The 21,510-nt window shown below is 36.0% G+C and overlaps 1 protein-coding gene across 6 annotated transcripts in view; it reads right to left on the reverse strand.

Annotated features, from left to right (window-relative positions):
• The window catches only part of Cngl (Cyclic nucleotide-gated ion channel-like), a 39,764-nt gene that overhangs the window by 5,145 nt on the left and 13,109 nt on the right, over window positions 1-21,510 (reverse strand). The window contains exons 3-9 of one of the 6 annotated variants that reach the window (XM_066736743.1): window positions 12,824-12,917; window positions 9,519-9,709; window positions 4,640-4,819; window positions 2,288-3,184; window positions 1,994-2,074; window positions 920-1,250; window positions 198-421 (exon numbers count right to left, since the gene is read on the reverse strand). In XM_066736743.1, coding sequence (XP_066592840.1) covers window positions 198-421; window positions 920-1,250; window positions 1,994-2,074; window positions 2,288-3,184; window positions 4,640-4,819; window positions 9,519-9,709; window positions 12,824-12,917 — 1,998 coding nt within the window. Of the gene's footprint in view, window positions 1-197; window positions 422-919; window positions 1,251-1,993; window positions 2,075-2,287; window positions 3,185-4,639; window positions 4,820-9,518; window positions 9,710-10,046; window positions 10,166-12,823; window positions 12,918-14,656; window positions 14,684-21,510 lie in introns of those variants that run through there. The other 5 variants (XM_066736748.1, XM_066736749.1, XM_066736745.1 and 2 more) reach the window with 5 other exon arrangements.

Genomic DNA, 21,510 nt, shown 5'->3' on the forward strand with positions numbered 1-21,510 from the left:
TTAATTTACCCTACAGTGTGCCAACGTTTATCTCTGTAAGCATAAGAGATATGAATTTTTTGCATATAGGGTTTTTTAACACACACTCTTTCTATTTTGACTTGAAAAGGTTCTTTGCAAAAATTGGTATCTCTAATAGTTGCAGAGATAAAAGTTTTCCTTGGTGCACGTTTTTCGATGATTTTAAATATCCTTACTTGTTAAAACCATCCAGATTCAGTATTCCAATTTCTCCAAAGAAATCACCAGCCTTCATGGTTGTTAATACTCGACCGTTCTCACTGATCACCTCGAGAATTCCATCAGCTATTATAAACATCTCCCTGGCGACTTCTCCCTTTCGACAAATCGAGTCACCAGGCGTGAAAATGTACGCTTTCATCTTAAGTACAAGGTCGTGCAAGAATTCTGGCTGGCATTCCTATTAACAAAGAAAAATTAGTACTTGAACTCCTACGTAATAATATATACAGATAAACAAAATTATTTAATACAAATAAATATGACTTTAAATATTCGCAATAAAATATTTTACTTAATTTCAATAAACATATCATTGTATGAAATTATATTTAAATCACTTCAATTAAACTGGATCTAATTAAAATAATAATTATTCAGCCTCTCTATATTCGCTATGTGCACACCTACACATTGGTAATCAGGTAAGAATGTGTAGTGATGCATATGCATAATATCAGTGCTGACTGTCGGTAAATTTTGTCATTTTTGCCGGGCTTTTTTTGTTTATGTATATTGCTACACATTCTTATCTGACTGCCAACGTGTAGGTGTGCACATAGCGAATAAGAAAAATGTTTTCTTGTGAATATTCAAAGCGAGCGAGCGAGAGAGAGAGAGAGAGAGAGAGATAAATTTGAATTAAATAATTTCTTTAATAGAAAATTATAAACTCTACCTGAAAAATTGTGACTTTCTTGAGAACAGATAAATTAACGTGTAAAGCAAGTTCAGTTTTAAGTTTATCCGGCAGTAATCCAAGAGCTGTGTTGATGTCCCCTCCACCCTGGATTCTCCCTCGTGACCAGCTGTAGTCGTACCACCTGAGGACCCTGCGTTTCATGCCTCCTGGTACCTTGTGATGCCTCATGTAGGTTTTCGCACCGTCCAGCAGTCGCTCAAACTCCAATCTATTCGCGTTTCGATTCGTGATGACATTGCCCACCTGGCCGACTATCGTGGCAAAAATGAAGACACCGATGAGGTAGCTGACAATGGTGAAGACGTACCTGCGAATCAAGAAATGAGAAAAGGCCCGATCAGTCCGGGGGGGAGGGTGTGATCGGAGTCATCCGAGCATGGACGAGCGGCCCCCGCCGGAGCCTTTCTCCTTTTTCCTCCATTCTCTCCCTCCCTCCCTGCTCAGTCCATCCTCTCCTCTTCCTCCTCCTTCTCCTCCCATTCCTCCTTATATTCCTCCTCTTCCTCCTTTTCTTCTGCTGCTTCCTCGTCTCCTTCCTCAGTGCATCAATCCCTAATTTTTCATCCCTCTACTATGTTATTTGTATATATAACCCACCCCCCACCCTTTCTTCTATATATAATTATTCCTCTTTTCACATAAACCCGTATCCTCCCGTTACTTATACCGTTATACTACACTCGAAAACAAAGAATTCAACCAATAATTATTACAGCAATTGTGCATTTATCCCTAATTTCTCATCCCTTCAACTATATGAAATATATAACTCAACCCCCATTTCCCTCTTTCTTTAATTATTTCTCTATTCTTCTATAACCGTATCCTTCGACTCGCTCTACCGTTATACTATACTCGAAAACAAAGAATCTATCAAACTAATAATTTTTACAGCTCTCCAGTTCTCATCTAGATAATGGAGCAAAATGGAGCAATTAGAGCTAATCGCAAGGGATGTAGAGTTTGCTTAGGCGTTTAATGAATGATCTCGAGTGAAATTGGATCGAGGCACGCACAGCACAGGCCTTGTTTTGGGAACGATACAGATACCCTCCGTTATGCTTGAACTGCAGAAGCCGGGACAGTCGGCCACGACGAGCGAGGCTCCGGGGATTGCCGCCCGTTAAGTCTCTGCCAACACACAACAACAAGAGGCCGCTCACGAGTCTAATTCCTAGGCGCTAATTCACTACATAGAGTCCAACTTAACAGGCAATGGACGCCATCGTGTATACTATATAGTACAATTTCTGTGATAAACAAAATCCATTCCCTGTCAAGCGTTCATTCATCGAGATTCTTTGTAGGAAGAGTGGCACAACATTGCAGTTGCATTTTACTCACTCGGCGTTGGTCTCCGGAGTAGGCAAGTCGCCTATGGTGGTCAGGGTCAAAGTGGACCAGTAAAGGCTGCCCAGATACTTCCTCGTGAGGGTGGCGTACTCCCCAGGCCTGTAGGGGTACACCCAGTCTCCCTGGAAACCCTCGACCTCGCTGAGTAAATAATAGAAGCAGCCAAACCAGTGGGCCAGGATCAGAAGGATGTGGATGAGATTAAAAACTCGCCAGAGGTTTGGGTAGACCGTCCTTGACTCGACCATGTAATAATAATTGTAGACTCGGTAGATCTTGAGGAACCTGGGAAACCTCAGCATGGGGTTGCTGCCGAGGTTCACCTGGAGGAGGTCCAGTGGTAGCAGGGCCAGGAGGTCCAGGATGAAAGATTTGGACTTGAGGTAGTGGCCGGCCAGCTTCTTGCTGTTGTAGACCATGAGGCCCTGCTCGAGGTACCCAGTGCGAAATTGTACACCAACGTCTAGGAAGAACACTAGATCCGTGAAGGTGTCACAGGCCAACCAGATTTCAGGTGACAGAGCCTGCAGTTCCGGTAGGCTCTGGCGAACGATCAGGGTCCAGAGGTTGTAGAGGACACATCCGGATAAGAGCATGAGCCAGTAGAAGTAGAAATTCTCATCTGGATTGACAACAGTTTTTGGTGGACGTTGAGGTCTTCTGGTTCTTCTTCTTCTTCTTCCGGTGACCTTGCCGTCTCCAGCTTCACCCTCACCCTCGCCTTCTCCCGTGTCCAGGGTCTCCTGACTCTCTGGTATCTGCCTCGTGGAGAACCTCTTCAAGAACGAGTCCTCGCGCTTCAACGGTGGCTTCTTCTGGATCGTAGATATTGCTGAAGACAGCTGAACGGTTGTCCTCAGTTTCATCCACCGTTGATTACTTTTCGTTCTGAAAAAATACACGAAGAATTAGAATATTATTTCTTTGGCAGTTGGATTCCCCCCTAATAGTTTATTCGAGATTTGAATCATCCCTTGAATTTTTCATGCTTTTTTCAGTAGAATACATAAAGGATTAGAATGTTATTTTTCCAACAGTTGAATACCATCCAATGGTTTATTATCATAGGAGAGATCTGAATTATTCCTTCAAATATTCATGCTTTGGTTAGTAAATTCACCTTCGAATGGCAAGTCAAACAATCATTCCCTAATTCATTCCTATATATAAAATAACAGTATATTATTATAATATATATATATATACGTAGTATATTTCTTCCTTATAGAGTTTAGAGTGAAAGGTGAGCGAGAAACTTTGGTCAAGAAGTTCAGGCGAGTGTAAAGAGACGAACGGATGGACAAACACACAGACAGACAAATATAGACAGAGACAGAACATTGAAAAGTTATAGTATTATACGAATATCTCATATGGTATACACTGTTACGTAATAAATTGGTCTAATACTATATATAAAAATGCACACAGTATAGTATACATATATAGGTATATAGATATACATATACAACCGTACAAGTTGTATGGGCTTGGAATGAGATAGAGTAGCTTTAGGAATTATTATATATATATATATATATATATATATATATATGAAAGCAAGCCTCTCTCTTGCTACACTTGTAGACATTATACGGTTGAATGAAGAGTTTCAAAGATGTACCTACACGTAATGGAAGCTGAGAAAATTCTTTGCACAAAGGTGGCTGGAAATGATAGTTATCAGAGGATTGAAGTGCTTTAAGAAATGCTATTTCAGCTAGGTCGGTGCTAGATAAAATTGAGCCGTGGTGAAAAATCTCGGGCTGGAGGCTTGCTCGGGGTGGAAAGTAGGTGAAGTGAGGAGGTAGACTGGGGGTAGGTGGGCTCGGCTCGCCTCGCCTCCATTCGGCTCGGCTCGGCTCGCGTGAAAAGCGCAGACCATTTCGCCGCAGAAATTCACAGAGACCTAAATTGAAATTAGAGATGTGTATTCTGGCTGGAGTGCCTAAAACTTTCTTCCAGTCTTGCGTAATTAGCTGAGGTAATAATTCACTAGTAGGCCAACGAGTTTCCACAGTAGAGGTAGCCTATTGTATATAAATTTGCTTTGGGTGAAAGGGTGTAGGTGGATTGTGTTGCTTCGTGCAGAGGTGGAGAGAGAGAGAGAGAGAGAGAGAGAGATAGGAGAGGAAGATAGATAGATAGAGAGATTAAGAAAGATACAGAGAGGTACAAGAAAAAGAGGGAGAAAGAGAGACAGAGAGATGCAAGAGAAAGAGGAAAAGAGAGGGGAGTGTTAGGGAAAGAGGGAGAAAGAGAGAGAGGGAGAAAGAGAGAGGGAGAAAGAGAGAGAAAGAGAGAGAGAGAGTTAAGGGTTGCTTGTTGGACGGAGAGGAGTACCTCTTGATCTTGCGGAGGGAGGAATAAAGTGCCATGACGGCGCGAACGTTACTCCACTTTTGCGAACCCCCCTTCCTGCCCGACGACGTTGGAGTCTCGGCGGCGAACTCGATCTTCTCCAGGGAGTCGGAAACCGTCGAAGTTGTTCCCTGCACTCGACGAAAGCGTTTCGCCAAAAACCTGTGAAGAAACAGATACATCCAATCCTGTGTCTCTCTTTTTTCTTTTCTCTCTCTTCTTCTGGAACTCGCTACCTGGTGAGAGTCGGCAGGTGGAAGCGCTTCTGGCATTTAAACTTAGTTTCCGTCAATTCGTATTAGGTTCTGTTAATTAATTTTAAGTAACTTTGGTTATGTATCTAGCCCTAACGTTATTTACTTAATTTAGTAGCTTTATTTATTTATAATAATAAGTTACTTTATTTATTTCTTATTTTTTGTTATTATTGTTTAGGTTTTATAACGTCTTAGTAGATATGCAGTTTGCCATTGTATAGATAATAATATCCTCTCTCTCTCTCTCTCTCTCTCTCTGTCTCTTTATCTCAACCTATCTTTTATGTTGTTTGTTTACACACACACATACAAGAACAAACGTAAATACACAAACAAAGTCTGTCAGCCTCTCTTCACCGATAAATTCCGACCTTAACCCCGTTCCTCTCTCTTCCAAATGAATTTTCCTCGTTAAAAAGTATTCTCGCTTCTTAATTACTTAATTTTTTGGAACAACACAGATAATTAGGAAGAGTGGGCGAAAGAGTGAGAGAGAGAGAGAGAGAGAGGGGGGGGGGGAGTGAGGTATACATACTTATTATATAATGCATATACCACACATTTTAAATAGGCCAGGTGGGTAAAGATTTTCGCGAGGAAATTTCCTACTCGCTGCGCGACCTTCCATCTCGCTATAATTAAGCTACACTTTATTTATACCCTCAAGCGGAATTGTAGGAAGCACTACAGTCGGTTTCTCTTTCTCTTTTCAATTCGTTTCAGAAAGTGTATTAACAAAATCAAGTTTTTTCTAACGAATTATTGTCTAGCCACAAGCGAAATTTTAAGAAGTACTATAGGCATTTTTTTTTTCTTTTCAATTCCTTTTTCATATTTTGTTGAGCAAAACGAGTGTTTTTTTGATGAATCGCTTGTCTATCCATAATTCATCTCGTGAAGTAGAATTCAGTATTACAGAAGCGAGAATGTCTACTTCTGCATATGCATATAAACTATACCAGCATTGTTTATCTCCACCTTTATAACAAATCATTGTCTATACCTCCAAGCGAAGTTTTAGAAAGCACTACAGCCATTTCCTTCTTCCTCTTTTCAATTCTTTTCAGAAAGCATGTTGACTAAAACGCAACGAGTGTTTTATTATAAATTACTTGTCTATCCATAAGCCCAAACGTATTCACTCCGTAAAGTTGAATGCAGTGATATGGAGGTGAGAATGTGCATTACTGCATATATGCATACTACTGGTGCTATTTATCTCCACCTTTTGTCATTTTGGGAGCAAGTTTTTCGTATACTTATGCACAGTCACACATTATCACTTAACTGTCACTGTTTATGACTGCACAGAGGGAATACATCCAAAGCGGAACTGCATGCAGGAAATACTACACACATACTTATAGTTTCTCTTTCTCTTTCCAATTCTTAAGAAGAAAAATGTATTCAAAAAATCAAAGGCTTTTTGTGACGAATTATTAATTATCCATCCCCAATAAGTGAAAGTTTAGAAAGAGGTTTAGTCATTTTTTTGTGTCTTTTTAATTCTTTTCAGAAAGCATGTTGATCTAAACATGTGTGTATTACGAATTATTCGTCTATCCATAAATTCAAACGTTTATTACCCTTCGAACGAAATTACAGGAAGAGGTATAGTCAATTCCTTTTTCTCTTTTTACAATTTCTCATAGAAGACGTATCTATAAAAGAAATCAAGTTTTTTATAACGGGTTATTGTTTACCCTCAAGTGAAATTTTACGAAACACTATAGTCACTTCCTCTTTCTCTTTCCAATTCTTTTCAGAAAGTTTATTGACGTAAACGAGTGTTTTATTACGAATTACTTGTCTATCCATAAATCCAGACGTATACCCCGCAAGCTGAATTGTAGAAACCGATACGATCAGTTTCTCTTGCTCTTTCCAATTCGCTTCAGAAAAAAAGGTTGACAAAAACGAGAGTTTTATTATGAATTATCACCTACCACTAAATGAAGTTTAAAAAAGTTCCACCGTCATTTTTTCATTCTGTTTTCAATTCTTCTCAGGAGACAGTGTGACGAAAATGGGTGTTTTTTTATGAATTACTTGTCTATCCATAACCTCGAGCGTATACCCCTGAAGGTAAATTGTTGAAAGAGTGATAAAAGCAGCTTCTCTTTCTCTTTCTCTTTGAAATTCGTCTTGGAAAGATGTTGACTGAAACGAGTGTTTTATCATGAATTATCACCCCTTCTAAATGAAATTTTAAAAAGCACTATATACACAGCCATTTTTTCATTCTTTATTCAATTCTTTTGAGGAAGCACGTTGACGAAAGTGAGTGTTTTATTATGAATTGCTAGTCTATCCATAACCCCAAGTGTATACCCTTCGAGCCAAATTGTAGAAAGCACTACGATTTGCATCTCTTTCATTTTTCAATTCTTTTCAGATAGCGTATTAACCAAATCGAGTATTTTATGAGGAATTATTTCGTCTATTCCCAAGCGAAATATTAGGAAGTGCTGAAGCTATTTTCTCTTCTCTTTTGAATTCTTTTCACAGAAACTATGTTGACTAAAGGGAGTGTTTTAAATGAATTATTGTCTACCCTCAAGCGAGATTTTAGGAAGCATTAATATAGTCATTTTCTCATCCTCTTTTCAATTCTTTTCACAGAAATTCTGTTGACTAAAGCGAGTGTTTTATAATGAATGATAGTCTACCCCCAAGTAAAATGTAAGGAATCATTAATACAGTTATTTTCTCTTTCTATTTTCAATTCTTTCCACAGAAATTATCTTGGCTAAAGCGAGTGTTTTATAATGAATTATTGTCTACCTCCAAGCAAAGTTTCTGAAAGCGTTAATAGTCAGTTTCTCTTTTTCCTTTGAGAAATTATGTTCCAAGACGAGTAGTATATAATGAATTATTACCCTAGCCCGAAACGAAACTTTATGAAGCATTGAAATTATTCTGTTTTTCTTTTCAATTCTTTTCACGAATTATTGAAACCAAAAAGACTCTTTTATTATGAATTATCATCTACTTCAAATGAACTTTTAAAGAACACGGCAATTGTTTTTATTTCTCTTCTCAATTTTTTTTCAGGAACTATGTTGACCAAATCCAATGTTTTGTGACGAATTACAAGCTTGTCTGCCCGCAAGCCAAAGCGTACACTCCTCAAGCGGATTTGTAAGAAGCAATACAGTCACTATCTCTTCCTCTATTCAATTCTTTTCAGAAACCGTATTAACCAGAAAAAGTATTTGACAATGCATTATATAGCTGGAAAAAATAACTTGATTCATATAAATCTTCTTTCAAATAGTGACATTAAAAATTTACACGATATGAATAAAATTGAATTAAATGGATTAAAACTGATTTAATTCAACTGGTTAAAATTTTAATCATAAATCCTTTATTTGTTAAAACTAAATACATATTTACTTGATGTTATTGAAATGCAGATTTATTTCGATCAAACAACTTATTTCTTCTGAGTATATTAATTCCCAAACCAAATTGTAGAAAACATACATAATACTTTTATAATTTTTTTCAGAAACTATACAGACAAAAACAAGTATTTTTTAATGAATTATTTACTTCTCTATCCTCCAATCTCACAGTGTATAATCTCGAGCTTAATTATAGGAAGCTTTACAGTTAGCATTTCTTTGAATTCTTTTTTGAAAGAGTATTAACCAAATCGTGTATTTTATAATGAATTGCTTGCTTGTCTATAGTCGAATACTACACGGTACACGGCAACTGGGATTTTTAATCAAAGCTCGAGTGCTCGTAAGATCATGTAATTACGTCTGCGTTCTAATTTAATGACTCCTCCGGCGCTTCCGTGCAAACTTCCCCTTTAAAGCACAATACACGTACGCGTGCTACACTGATTAGAACCACCAAATCGATTCGAATACTGTACAACGACTGATCTTCCTCTATTTTAACATTTCTCCCAATAAAACACACTAAACTTCTGTTTCTCTCTTTCTGCCTCTCTCTCTCTCTCTATATATATATATATATATATATATATATATATACCTATCTATCTATCTATTCATCTATCCCTGCTCCCCAACCTCCCATCCTCTCATCCTCTAAAACTTTTCGACAAAATCGTCCTTTTGTTTTCCCGACTCGCATTAAAGCAGATCGCTCGCAATTGTAAGTTTCCAACTTGACCTCTCAGCGTGTTACACTCAATTCCAAAGGGAAAATGTCTATTCGATCCTAGAAAAAAAAGGAAAATAATTCAAGGGAATTTCTAATTAGTTTCAGCAATTTCGCAGAGGGTTTAAATTATCAAGACTGAGAGACGTGGTGGAAGACAGATTTGTCTGTTTCGATTACGGATGCAAAGTACATATCACGACGCTGACTGATTAGCTCTCTAATCGCTAGAATTCAGCTCTGCAGAGAACTCCAGTGTTTTTAAGTAAATAATGAAGATCTCCCCCCCCCCTGCATCCCCTTTCCCCTCCTCCTCCTCCTCCTCCTACTCTTCCTCTTAACGATGATGTCATTTGGACTTGCAGAGTGTTTGATGATATAGTTAAGCTTCTTTGTCAAGTGATTCGTGTGCTTAAAGTTAACACAAGCATTAGGGTGGAGGTTTTGGTCGAAGCTCGCCTTACCGTGATCCTCCATGACCGTTGGAACGTCTGCCACTGCTGTCGTCATCCTCGTCGTTCTCATCTTCCCTCGAAGTGGCGAGAGAGTGTTGGACTGACGAATGAGCGCTGCTGCCAGAGTCATGGCCCGGACCCATTCTCGAACTGGACGCACCGCTACAGGATGGCCCCACCTCGATCTGACCCCGATCCACCTGTTCGATCAAATCAAATCAAATTTTTAAGCATCGATACGATCAAGTAGTATAACTCTATTTGAAGTAGACCTAATCGCTCGTAATACACACAGGGTTCGTCAATTAAAACGCAACAGAGCATAGAGATTATATCTGTATAATTATATAAGAGATATTCAATTTTTGCATGAAATCTTTCAGAAGAATTTTACCAGCTGCCTTCAGAAAGGTCTTATGCAAAATTTTGATATTTCTTTTATATTGGTACGGAAATACACCTCTGTTTCCATTTATGCTCTAGGGTGTTGTAACCGGAGAACTCTCTGTATATGTGTATATATATATAGTTCTCTACCAGTTTACTTGGCAGATGCCACTCGACGACAAATGCCAGAACATTGTTGTGATAAGCCGTCTAGCCAACGTGCTAGTGGTATAAGAAGACGAAGGGTCAGCTTTAAATCGTCAACGCGTCGAATATAGTTTGTCAGACCTCCCTGCAGCTCCTGCCAGCGTCCCATCGATTTTTCACCCTCGTTATCGATAACTGCTCAGCCGTAATCTGCGCATTTTTTCCTTCACTTCTCGGAGAATATTATTGGAGGCGACAGGCTCGCCACGGAACAGAGATACTTATTAGGAAAATTCGATAATACGATTAGCAGGAGGCTGGCACGGCAGAGCAGATCGGGACTGATCAATAATCGAGTAGGACGATATACCCATTGCTGCTTCAGGGTTTCATGTATGCTAATCGAGTTTACCACAACCGACCTGTCTTCCTTTGCCATATCTCCAGATATTCTCCTTCCGCAAATGGCTTAACTGCCTAGGTCTCTCGAGTATAAGCGTTCGGATACAAAGGTCATATCGTTCGTGCCAACAATTACAACAACAATAACCAGCAAAAAGCACATTTTCGCCTTTCTGTTTTCCTCCTCGTTCTAGTCCAGTGCATAAGTTTGAAACGAGAGCATTTGGATTATTTGTGAACTTGGCTGATATTTTATCGATCTATACTACTGATTTTTTGATTTGGTTAGATTAGTCGTATTGGTCGAACGAACATTTGCGATAACAACAACCAGCGAAAGCATCTTTCGTCCCTTCTTTTTTTTCATACTTTCAGCCCGATCTACAAGTTGTGTGTATACGAAAAAATTTTAATTTATTGTAGATTTGGATGATGTTTTATCGATATGTACTACTGCATTTTTGGATTTGGTTAGAAAGGTTACATCGTTCGAGTGAACAATTACGATAACAACCAGCAGAAAGCACATTTTTCTCCATTCCTTTTTTCTCCTCCTTTCAGACCAATCCATATAACTTTTATACAAGACAATTTTTATCAATTGTATATAAGCTACAAGTACTTAAAAGTTGCTATTCTCACAAGTATATACTTGTAATTCCTTTGTATACATTATGAAATACATTTTTTCTATTATAAATTTATGTAATTATACTACTTTACTGTTAAAGAATTTGGATTTGGTTTGAAAGATCATATCGTTTGGAGCTAACAATTACAACTACACAACTAACACCAAATGCTTTTTCAGCTTTTTTTCTCGTATCAATCTAGTTCATAAATCTTGTACGAGACAATTTTTATGAATTGTAGGCTTGGCTGACATTTTATCGACCTGTACTACTGCTTTTTTGGATTTGGTTAGGAAGGTTATATCGTTCAAGCGAAAAATTGCAACAACAATAACAGCCAACAGAGTGCATTTTTTTCTCCTCGTATCAAACTAATACGTATGTTGTATACAAGGAAATATTAGGGTTCCTATAAAGGGGAATTTCATTATTTTCGTGGCCAGACAAAAATTTAAATTTAGAGGAATCAACCATTTGATATTATAAATGAGTAATTCGTAATAAAATATTTAAAAATAATTAAACAGTCAAATGCAAAATAAGATACATCAAGAATTTATTGGCACTGAATGCAATTTTAATTTCTATATTGTTCATTTATATTTTATAAACTTCGTTTTTCTACTTGCAAATTTCTATCTTTGACTTGTTTACAACTTTTAAGCCGTCTTGTTAATTTTTAAAATATACTTTAAAAGTTAACTAAATTGAAATTGTTGAATTAATTACAAATCTGGAAAGAAACATTAATTTGAAGTGTTTCTGTGGTATGAAATAGATTATTAAGTATGTTTTGATTATTTTTAATAAATTAATATAGCGAGCTTGTAGATAATCTTTTAACAATTAAAAAGACTAATGAAAAATTAAAATCATGTCAAAGATAGAAATTTCTAAAGAAAAAAAAAACAAAGGTTAAAGGATAAATGAACAATATATAAGTTAAGCTTGCCCTCAGTGCCAATATATTCTTAGTCTGTTATTTTTCATGACTGTTTATCTGTTTTTAAATATTTCGTAACGAATTACTTAGTTGCAATATCAAATAGTTATTTCTTTTAAATATAAACTCTGGCTACAAATAGAAAAATACCCTTGTATAGATACTTTCATTATTTATAGACTTGGCTGATATTTTATCGATCTGCACTATTGGTTTTTAGATATGGTTGAAAGGTCACATCGCTCGAGCCAACAATTACAACAATAACATCCAGCAAAAAGCATTTTTCTCCATTATTCTTTCTCCTCGTTTCAGCACAGTCCATAAGGTTTATACAACAAAATTTTAATTAATATTATACTTGGCTGAGATTTTATCGATCTATACTATTGATTTTTGAATGTGCTTAATAAGGTTTTATCGTTCGAACAAACAATTGAAGTTATAACTAACTAAAAATACATTTTCTCCTTTATTTTCTCAAATCTTATACTTGCACTTGTCATTTCAAGCTATTCTACAAGTTCTTGACAAGAAAATTTCAATAAACCTATAGACTCAGTTGAGATTTTATCGACCTATTATACTTGTTTTTGTATTCAGTTATGTAGAAAGTTCATTTCGTTCGAGTAAACAATTGCAATTATGACAAACTAAAAACACAATTTCCTTTTTATTCCTTCTTAGTATTTGCATTTCTTATTACAGCCTAGTCCACAAGTTTCACAGAAGAAAATTTTAATAAACCTGTAGACTCGGCCGAGAATTTATCGATCTATACTACTTGTTTTTGGATTATTTACCATGAAGCTTATGCTCGGTATCATCGACAAGATTTCCATCGATGTCCTGAACGAATTTACTTTCGTCATGAGCCTCCTCGATCTTTCCTGCATCCTGTGCACCGTCACCCCGTTGTTTTGCGGAAATCACACACATGAAATTTCTTATTTCACTAATTATATCACATGTGATTGCGCGCCGACCAAGCAAAAATTCAGCGCATTCGCTTGCACAAAGAAACGTTAGAAACTTTAAAGAGCGTGAAATATACTGAGCTTTTTAAGCGCAGCTTCAGCGAATAAAATAAAATACAGCTGCAGGGAATTGAATGGCGATAAATGAAACATCGGCTTAATCGGTTAATGCGTCGATTAATCGTTAGAAGCCAACAATTATCTCACGGGACAAATTGCTCTTGCGGCTGTCCGTTTTATCGCTCGATCTACCGGTGCGCAGTTTATGCCGGGCTCGAAAGCTAGAATGGGATATTAATGAATTAGGGAAAAGCTCTGAAAGCTCTCGTCTTTTAAGAGGACACCAGGATTAATTTGTTAACCTTGCGAGACAGAGTGAGAAAGATAAAAAGAGAGTAAAGAGATAGATAGGGCGGGGGGGGGGGGGGTGCAGGGTGAGTAGAGTGAAAAAGAGAGAGAGAGAGATTTTGGATTGAACCTCGATCACTCAGTGAATCTCACAGGCATCTTATTATCTCAGTTTTACTAGTCATCGTTAAACTCTAGTGCTGCTAATAACAATTAAACGAGAATCTGAATGTAAGTGCCAGATTAAATATGTATGCTGCTACTACAAGAAGTAGAATGATTTCCTCTTAAAGCTCTCGTTGAACATTCGAAAAAAGCAAATCAATCTCCGTGCGAGAAGCTTCGATGGCTCCTACAAGGATATTGATCTCGTTAGCATTCATCAGACTTTATAGGAACAATCGGCTTTCTCAATTTAGTTTCGTGTGCGCCGTACTTAAATTTAACTACGTTTCGGATAGTCCACTAACACGTAGGAGCGACGAAAATTTCGCGAAACTTGTAGAAATCTAATTTTCAGAAAACCGTTGATTTTTTTTTAGAACCTTGAGAGTAATCAAATTTTGAACGAAGTAATTAAGGTGGTGCAATCGTTATTGCAGATTATTTAAGAGAAACTTTAAATTTTCAACACAATTTCACGAAGGCCTAATAAATGTCATATTAAAATTTGATAGCGTAATTTACCGTTTAGTTTCTGAATAATAATAGTACAAAGTTTGACTAATTACACCGAACGTATATATAATTGTATGAATTTCTATTTCTGTAGCTCAACATAATAATTTTTAGTAAATGATACTTAAACCTGCCTTGAATTTTTGTCGATATTTTTAGAACGTTGGAATTAATCCAATTTTGTACAAAGTAATTAAGGTGGTTCAATCGTTATTGCAGATTATTTAAGAGAAACTTTAAATTTTCAACACATTTAACGAAAGCCTAATAAATGTCGTATTAACATTTGATAGCGTTTCACCGTTTAGTTCCGGAATAATAATAGTACAGAACTTGACAAATTACATTGGAAGCATATCTATATAAAAATCTCTACATTATTGTAGCTTAAAATAATAAAACTTAATTAACAACATTCAAATTTGCATGGAAATTTGGTCTATTTTTGAAATATATGCCACGAAACTCAAAGAAAGAGAGCTAGCAAGATAGATCATTGGATAAAAAAATTATAAAGTGTTTTAAAAATACTGTGTTTGAAGATAGATGAGACAACGTCGCCAGTCGAAAATGAGCGCGATCATATTAATTCGATAGTTTATTAAGTTTTAAAATAAAATCAATGAGACTTACAGGCTATGAAAGTCCTTGAGACTTGCCTTTGGCCGCTACAAGCACAGGACACACAATGTAAACACAACACAGACACAACACGCGCGCGTTCACCACTGACAACATTTACTAGAATTTCAATCATTACGCGAACTCTTGCGAAGATAAGAGCTTTTATTTTTACCATGCACACACACACTGTACCTCACCGTTTTATCGCATTTCGAATGATTATATTTAATTAACGATCGATTAAGAAAAGTCCGCGAATTCCCGTAAAACTGTTTAAAAACGGCTATGAGAGTACACGCGCGCTCGATAAAGGCGAGAGACCGGGTCACCCTTGCACGTTCGCGGGTAGAAAGTTTCAAAGAAATGTCAACAACGGCCGTTTCGAAGAAAAACAAGATGGCGGTGGAGTCGGGACCGGAGAACCTGTCCGGGCAGATCCGATAATGGAACATTTTGCGCTGCACCTCAATATTCAATGGAATTTTTCAAATATAAACTTTTTTAACATCACTATACACACTGCACTGCAAGGCGATTTGAAAATGTTGGAGAGTTAGGCACTTCCGGTACCACTTGACACTTCACTTCGACATTTTGTCGTATTTCAAGCGATTTTCTAATGAAAAATGAAGAGAAATGCGAATTCCGTCGAATTTATGCGATGAGATTGCACTGGCGCGTGAAAAAATTGTAAAAAAGTGAGAAAAGCGTAAAGTCCGGTCACTCTCGCTGGCGGTCGAAGATTAAAAAATTTCGCCGCGGCCGCCATGTTGGCGAAAAAGATGGCGTCGGCGCGAGGCGAGGGTAGAACCTGCTAGCTCAAATCCGAAAACTGAACTGATACCAGTTTTCGGATTTGTGCTAGCAGGTTCTACCCTCGCCTCGCGCCGACGCCATCTTTTTCGCCAACATGGCGGCCGCGGCGAAATTTTTTAATCTTCGACCGCCAGCGAGAGTGACCGGACTTTACGCTTTTCTCACTTTTTTACAATTTTTTCACGCGCCAGTGCAATCTCATCGCATAAATTCGACGGAATTCGCATTTCTCTTCATTTTTCATTAGAAAATCGCTTGAAATACGACAAAATGTCGAAGTGAAGTGTCAAGTGGTACCGGAAGTGCCTAACTCTCCAACATTTTCAAATCGCCTTGCAGTGCAGTGTGTATAGTGATGTTAAAAAAGTTTATATTTGAAAAATTCCATTGAATATTGAGGTGCAGCGCAAAATGTTCCATTATCGGATCTGCCCGGACAGGTTCTCCGGTCCCGACTCCACCGCCATCTTGTTTTTCTTCGAAACGGCCGTTGTTGACATTTCTTTGAAACTTTCTACCCGCGAACGTGCAAGGGTGACCCGGTCTCTCGCCTTTATCGAGCGCGCGTGTACTCTCATAGCCGTTTTTAAACAGTTTTACGGGAATTCGCGGACTTTTCTTAATCGATCGTTAATTAAATATAATCATTCGAAATGCGATAAAACGGTGAGGTACAGTGTGTGTGTGCGTGGTAAAAATAAAAGCTCTTATCTTCGCAAGAGTTCGCGTAATGATTGAAATTCTAGTAAATGTAGCCAGTGGTGAACGCGCGCGTGTTGTGTGTTCCTGCCTTGTAGCGGACAAAGGGAAAAGTTTCATTGATTTTATTTTAAAGCCTATATAATGAACTATGGAATTAACCTGTTCCTATCCAAAACTGCACAAGTTTTATATATATTTTTTTTTCATTATTGGAAAAGATAGAAAACATAGACATACCTTTTTGTTGCATGTGTTATTGTTTTGGAGTGCGCTTTTTCAGAATCTGTCATTATTTTGTATCTAACTCAACGCATTTTTCAAAATTATTTTTTAGTCAGCTGTAATTGTATTTTGGAAAATGAGGTTTTGTTGTATACTGAAAGTTAGGATCACAGATGTATACGTTAAAGTTTACAAGGCCAATTAGAAGAATTGAATGTGGTGTAACCAATATGGGAAGGATTTTGTAAAAAAATGTTTTTTTATTCAAATTTTCTCCAATAATTTCAATTATTTTGAACATAGACAATGGCAAATATTATTGAAAAATCGGTATTCCTATATTGTTGAAAAACGTTACTTTCCATTTGAAAGCATGGGGCCAAATCAACCTTTTCTTTTAATTTCATTTGTTTTTTTTGTATATTTCATGAAAGAAAATGATAACATTTTCCAACAACAAGGATACAGATTTGTGAATAATATTCGCCAGTATATGCCTTGATATAATTAAAAATATTTTCAAAAATGCGAAAAATTATCATTTTCCTACAAAATCGTCGCCATATTGAGTACACAATTTTGAAGTTTTCTAATTGACCTTGTCAACTATAAAATACACATCTGTATGCCACCCGATCCCAATTTTCTGTACAATACAACTCTATTTTCACAACTACTATTACAGATGCTTGAAAATTAATCTGAAAATTTTCACATTTTTAAAGATTTAAACAGTTATATTAAAAAGATACGTTGAGATAGATAAAAAATAACGACAGATTCTGAAATAGCACACTATTCCAAAACTATAAGAATATATGTGACAAAAAGATCCGTCTACCTTTTCTATCACTTTCAGTAACGCAAAAGAAGATAAAATTTGTGCTGTTTTGGATCAAAACGGATCAACTATATATATTTTCTTATGGTTTAAATAGATTCTATTCCACAATTTTTCTTTAAATCTAAATTATTTTAATATTAATAATTAGTTAATTAATTAATACTCCGAAAAAGCGCCTTTGATCTTAGATTCTAAAACGAAAGTTGTGTTAAACAGCCCTAACCACGATTAGTACGTGGTTCAATATGCTGGATCTGAGTTATGTAGAGGTGTGCGTAACAGCCACGTTGCCACATTTTCTTCCCCTCACTCTCGAATATTCACTCTATCTCTTTCGTTTAGCTACCCTCCTCTCTCTTACCGAGGGATTCATCTTAATTAACACACAAAAAATGCTAACTAGTGGTGTATGAAATTAATTGTATCTTTATTTCCAACAAACGTTTTAATTTGGTTATGCTGCATTTTGTAAAGCTCGAAACGGTTAGTTATTTTCCGAAATATTTAGAGGTAGGGTAATTTTAATTATAGCAATTAATTATCACATTAATAACACTATATATATAAAAGCGCTAAAAATGTCTATTTAATTTCAGTAAACTTTTTAACTAGCTGTGCTAAATTTTGTAAAACCAGGAATTTCTTGAAATTTATTTAGGGGCATTACAAATGTAATCACGGCAATTAATTAATACAGAAGTAGTACTAAATAAAAGCGCCAACGAATTAGTTGTACATTTATTTTCAATATAAACTTTTTAACTGGCTATATCTAATTTTAAAAAACCAGAATTTCTCAAAATTTATAGGGGGTTAGTAAATTTAATCGCAGCAATTAATTAGCATGCGAATAACACTAAATAAAGGTGCCACAACCAACAATTTATTTGTACATTTATTTTCAATAAACTATTTAAATTGTTTATACCGAATTTAATCAATCTCGCTACATGCTAAGAATTCCTCGAATTTGGTAAAAGCACAAGATTTTTAATAAGGCCCATTAATTGGCGCATATAAATAGTACTAAATAAGTACACTAGTTTGATTGAATTTTGTTCATTCGACTGTACCAGCTTGATAAACGTTCTAATTGCTCGCCCATTGGTACTATTGATCGAAATTTATGATTCGAATGATTTATAAATGTTCTCAGTATCTCGCTATAAGAAAGGAAAAAATATCTATATAAGAGAAAATTTCTTTTTCTCATCCTCGTCTAATCGACACGTGTCACAATTGCCAATAGCTCATCCACTTCTAGAAACGATTGACCGAAATGACGAAAGTTGGCAGCTTTTGGGAGTAATTAAATGAAAAAGTTGGTGGTAAGAGCTTGGATTCCTAAGCCCTCTTTCGTGAAAAGCACAAATCGTTCAAGAGCTCTTCTCCCTCCGTCTCTGTCTCTTGCAGAATCAATAAAGCTCCTCTGGAAAAATTACTATTCTATCTCGTTTCGAATGATTCACGATCGAGTAAGGAGTTTATTTGCTTTTAGCTGTTCAGACTACTTGAGAGTTCAGACACGAAATACTGTTTTCAAATGAAAATTTATGCCGATGAAACCGCAATGGCATTCTTTCATCGTGATAACGATACCGTCACCGGATTTCAACCAACTTTCTTTTCATATGATCACTTTTCTCTTCGATCAATGTCAACAGCCTCTAATTACGATGAGTATAACAAAGCTTGGCTTACTTAATTAATCCGTAGTTCTTGTTAACGAGCTTTAATTGTCAACTACTACAACACTGGCTTAGAGTAACCCAGAAGGTTTATAGAATTTAAAGTTAGCAATTTGTTGATTCCATTCTTTTTAAAATACCTCAGGTACCTGTGTAATTAGAGTCTTTTCATCTATCTTTTCTTTTGTCATACCGCATCTGGTGTGCAAATTAAAAACAAAGATTTAAAAATTTATGCATTACGTCATGTGTCATATGCGGATAATTAATTCGCAGTTTTTGTTAATGAGTTTTAATTGTCAGCTAAAATAATATTGGCATAGAGTAATCTCTAAGGTTTTTAGAGTGTAAAGTTTGCAATTTTGTTGATTTTTAATTCTTTTTAAAGTACCTCAAGTAGCTACGTCATTAGAGCGTTTTTACCTATTCCCTCTTTTGTCTTACCATCTGACGTGCAAATTAAAAGAAGCTTTAAAAATTGGTACATTGTGTAACGTGATATTTAATTATTAAAATTCTAGGTTAAACTAAACCATTTCCTTATTTAAAATCGTAATTCGAGTAAGGTGCCGTAGATTAGGTTTAATATTTAGTGCTCTTTTCACGAAAGAAATTTATAAATTATACAGAAACAGTAGGTAGTTAAGTAGAATTTAAAGTTTGCAGTTTTGTGGAGAGATTTAATTCTTTATAAAATACCTCAGGTACCTGTATAATTACAACATTTTCAACTATCCCTTCTCTTTTGTCTTATCCCATCTGGTGTATAAATGATAAAAAAGGCTTGGAAATCGATGTGTTATATCACGTGATATATGCAATTGAAATTCTGGGTTAAACTAACCCACGTGTTTATGTAAAATCGTAACTCGAATACAGTGCTGTAGCTCGGGGCTAATATGGAGTGTTCTTTTCATAACATTTACAAATTGTATGTAAACAGCAGGTAGTTGAGTATAATTAATTGTATTTAATAGAAAATCTAACGAATCTCAAGTTACGACTTGATTCAATGCAATAATAAAAGATTCTTATTGATACACATGCATCGAATAAATGTATCTCAATTCTATATATATATATATATATAAATATATAAACGTATGAGCTGCGTGCTGGAAGCCTTCGTAGAAACTCGTGACACAAGATTTGCAAAGCAGTAGCGAGCGATGTAAGAGACACGAATCATGCTCTTGAGCTGGAAATTGCAATTTCCCATCCACATAGTATACACATGTATACTACGTGCTTTCAGCTTTTCAGCTATCTAGGAACCACAAGCTGTCCTTATTGCAATTCCATCCTCGACTGCAATTCTCCACAAGATAATCATTTTTCTTTCCTATTGCCAAAAGTATCAAGCAATATCCATCGTTTTCCACACGAGTAGCCTATCATCTTTCACAGAATTAACCACAATGTTTTTGTGTTTATTGTATAGGTATAGTTATTCATGGAGAAACGAGTGTAAGTAGAGTGGGTAACAGCAATAAAAAGATATCGTAAACACAGTTAGTGGGCCAAAAATTCGTGTAAATCGTTTTTCGAAATTAATCATAATAGTGCTATAGTGTCTTATGTTTTATATTGATATATGACTGTTATATTTACTGAAAAATGGATAGGTGGTTATGATGTGTTGCAGCTAACTTGATATTCATAAAGAAACCAATATAAGTAGAGAAAGTAGAAGCACCAAAATATTATCATAAACACAGTTAGTAGGCCAGAATTCATCTAAATCCTTTGCAGAATTAAACGTAACATTTTTATATGTTAACTTGTAGATACAGTATAGTTATGATTAATCGACAAACGAATAGGTGATTTATCATGCTGCATGTAGTAGTTATTCATCGAGAAACGAAATATAAATGGTTGTTATGTTGTATATCGATATACATTCATGAAGAAAAAAATTGTTAAGGGGAAAATGACACTAGTAGTGGTGCGCTAACTTAAACACAGTCAGTAAACCAAAAATTCATGTAAATCCTTTTTCAGAATTAATCACAATATTTTTATATGTTATATCGTAGACAGTTATTCATCGAAAAATGAAATATAAGAAGAGAGGTGAAAGCAATAAAGTACTATCACAAACTCAGTCAGTGGAGCAAAAATTCGTGTAAATCCTTTTTCAGAATTAACTGCAATATTTTTATATTTTATGTTGTAGATATATGTTTATTATACACACACATCGAGAAACGAAATATAAGTGAAGAGAATGACAGTGAATTACTTGTATAGCATAATATGTTATATCAAATACATTCCTAAAACATTCCCACGTGCCTAACAGAATTTAGGAACGTTTTTAACGCTATACGTGCTACATGGCAAGTGGAGAGAATGACAGTAATAAAGTGCAACCCGGAACGCAGTCAAAGTAGATCAAAAATTCGCGCTAATCCTTTAATCGAACTTTATTACGTTTATCTCTCACAGAACCCTTGTTACACAATTTCTCAACGCACGGTTAACTGTAACGAGGCACTATCTACCCTATACAGTCTCTGTCATAATATTTTATTGACTCAACATTAATATTATTATTATTGTAGACGCGGAAGAAGCAAGCACAAGCA

Source organism: Prorops nasuta, unplaced genomic scaffold, assembly GCF_024137725.1.
Source record: "Prorops nasuta isolate Cenicafe-Biocafe unplaced genomic scaffold, Cenicafe_Pnas_1.2 PNAS00015, whole genome shotgun sequence".
NCBI classification, from domain to species: domain Eukaryota; kingdom Metazoa; phylum Arthropoda; class Insecta; order Hymenoptera; family Bethylidae; genus Prorops; species Prorops nasuta.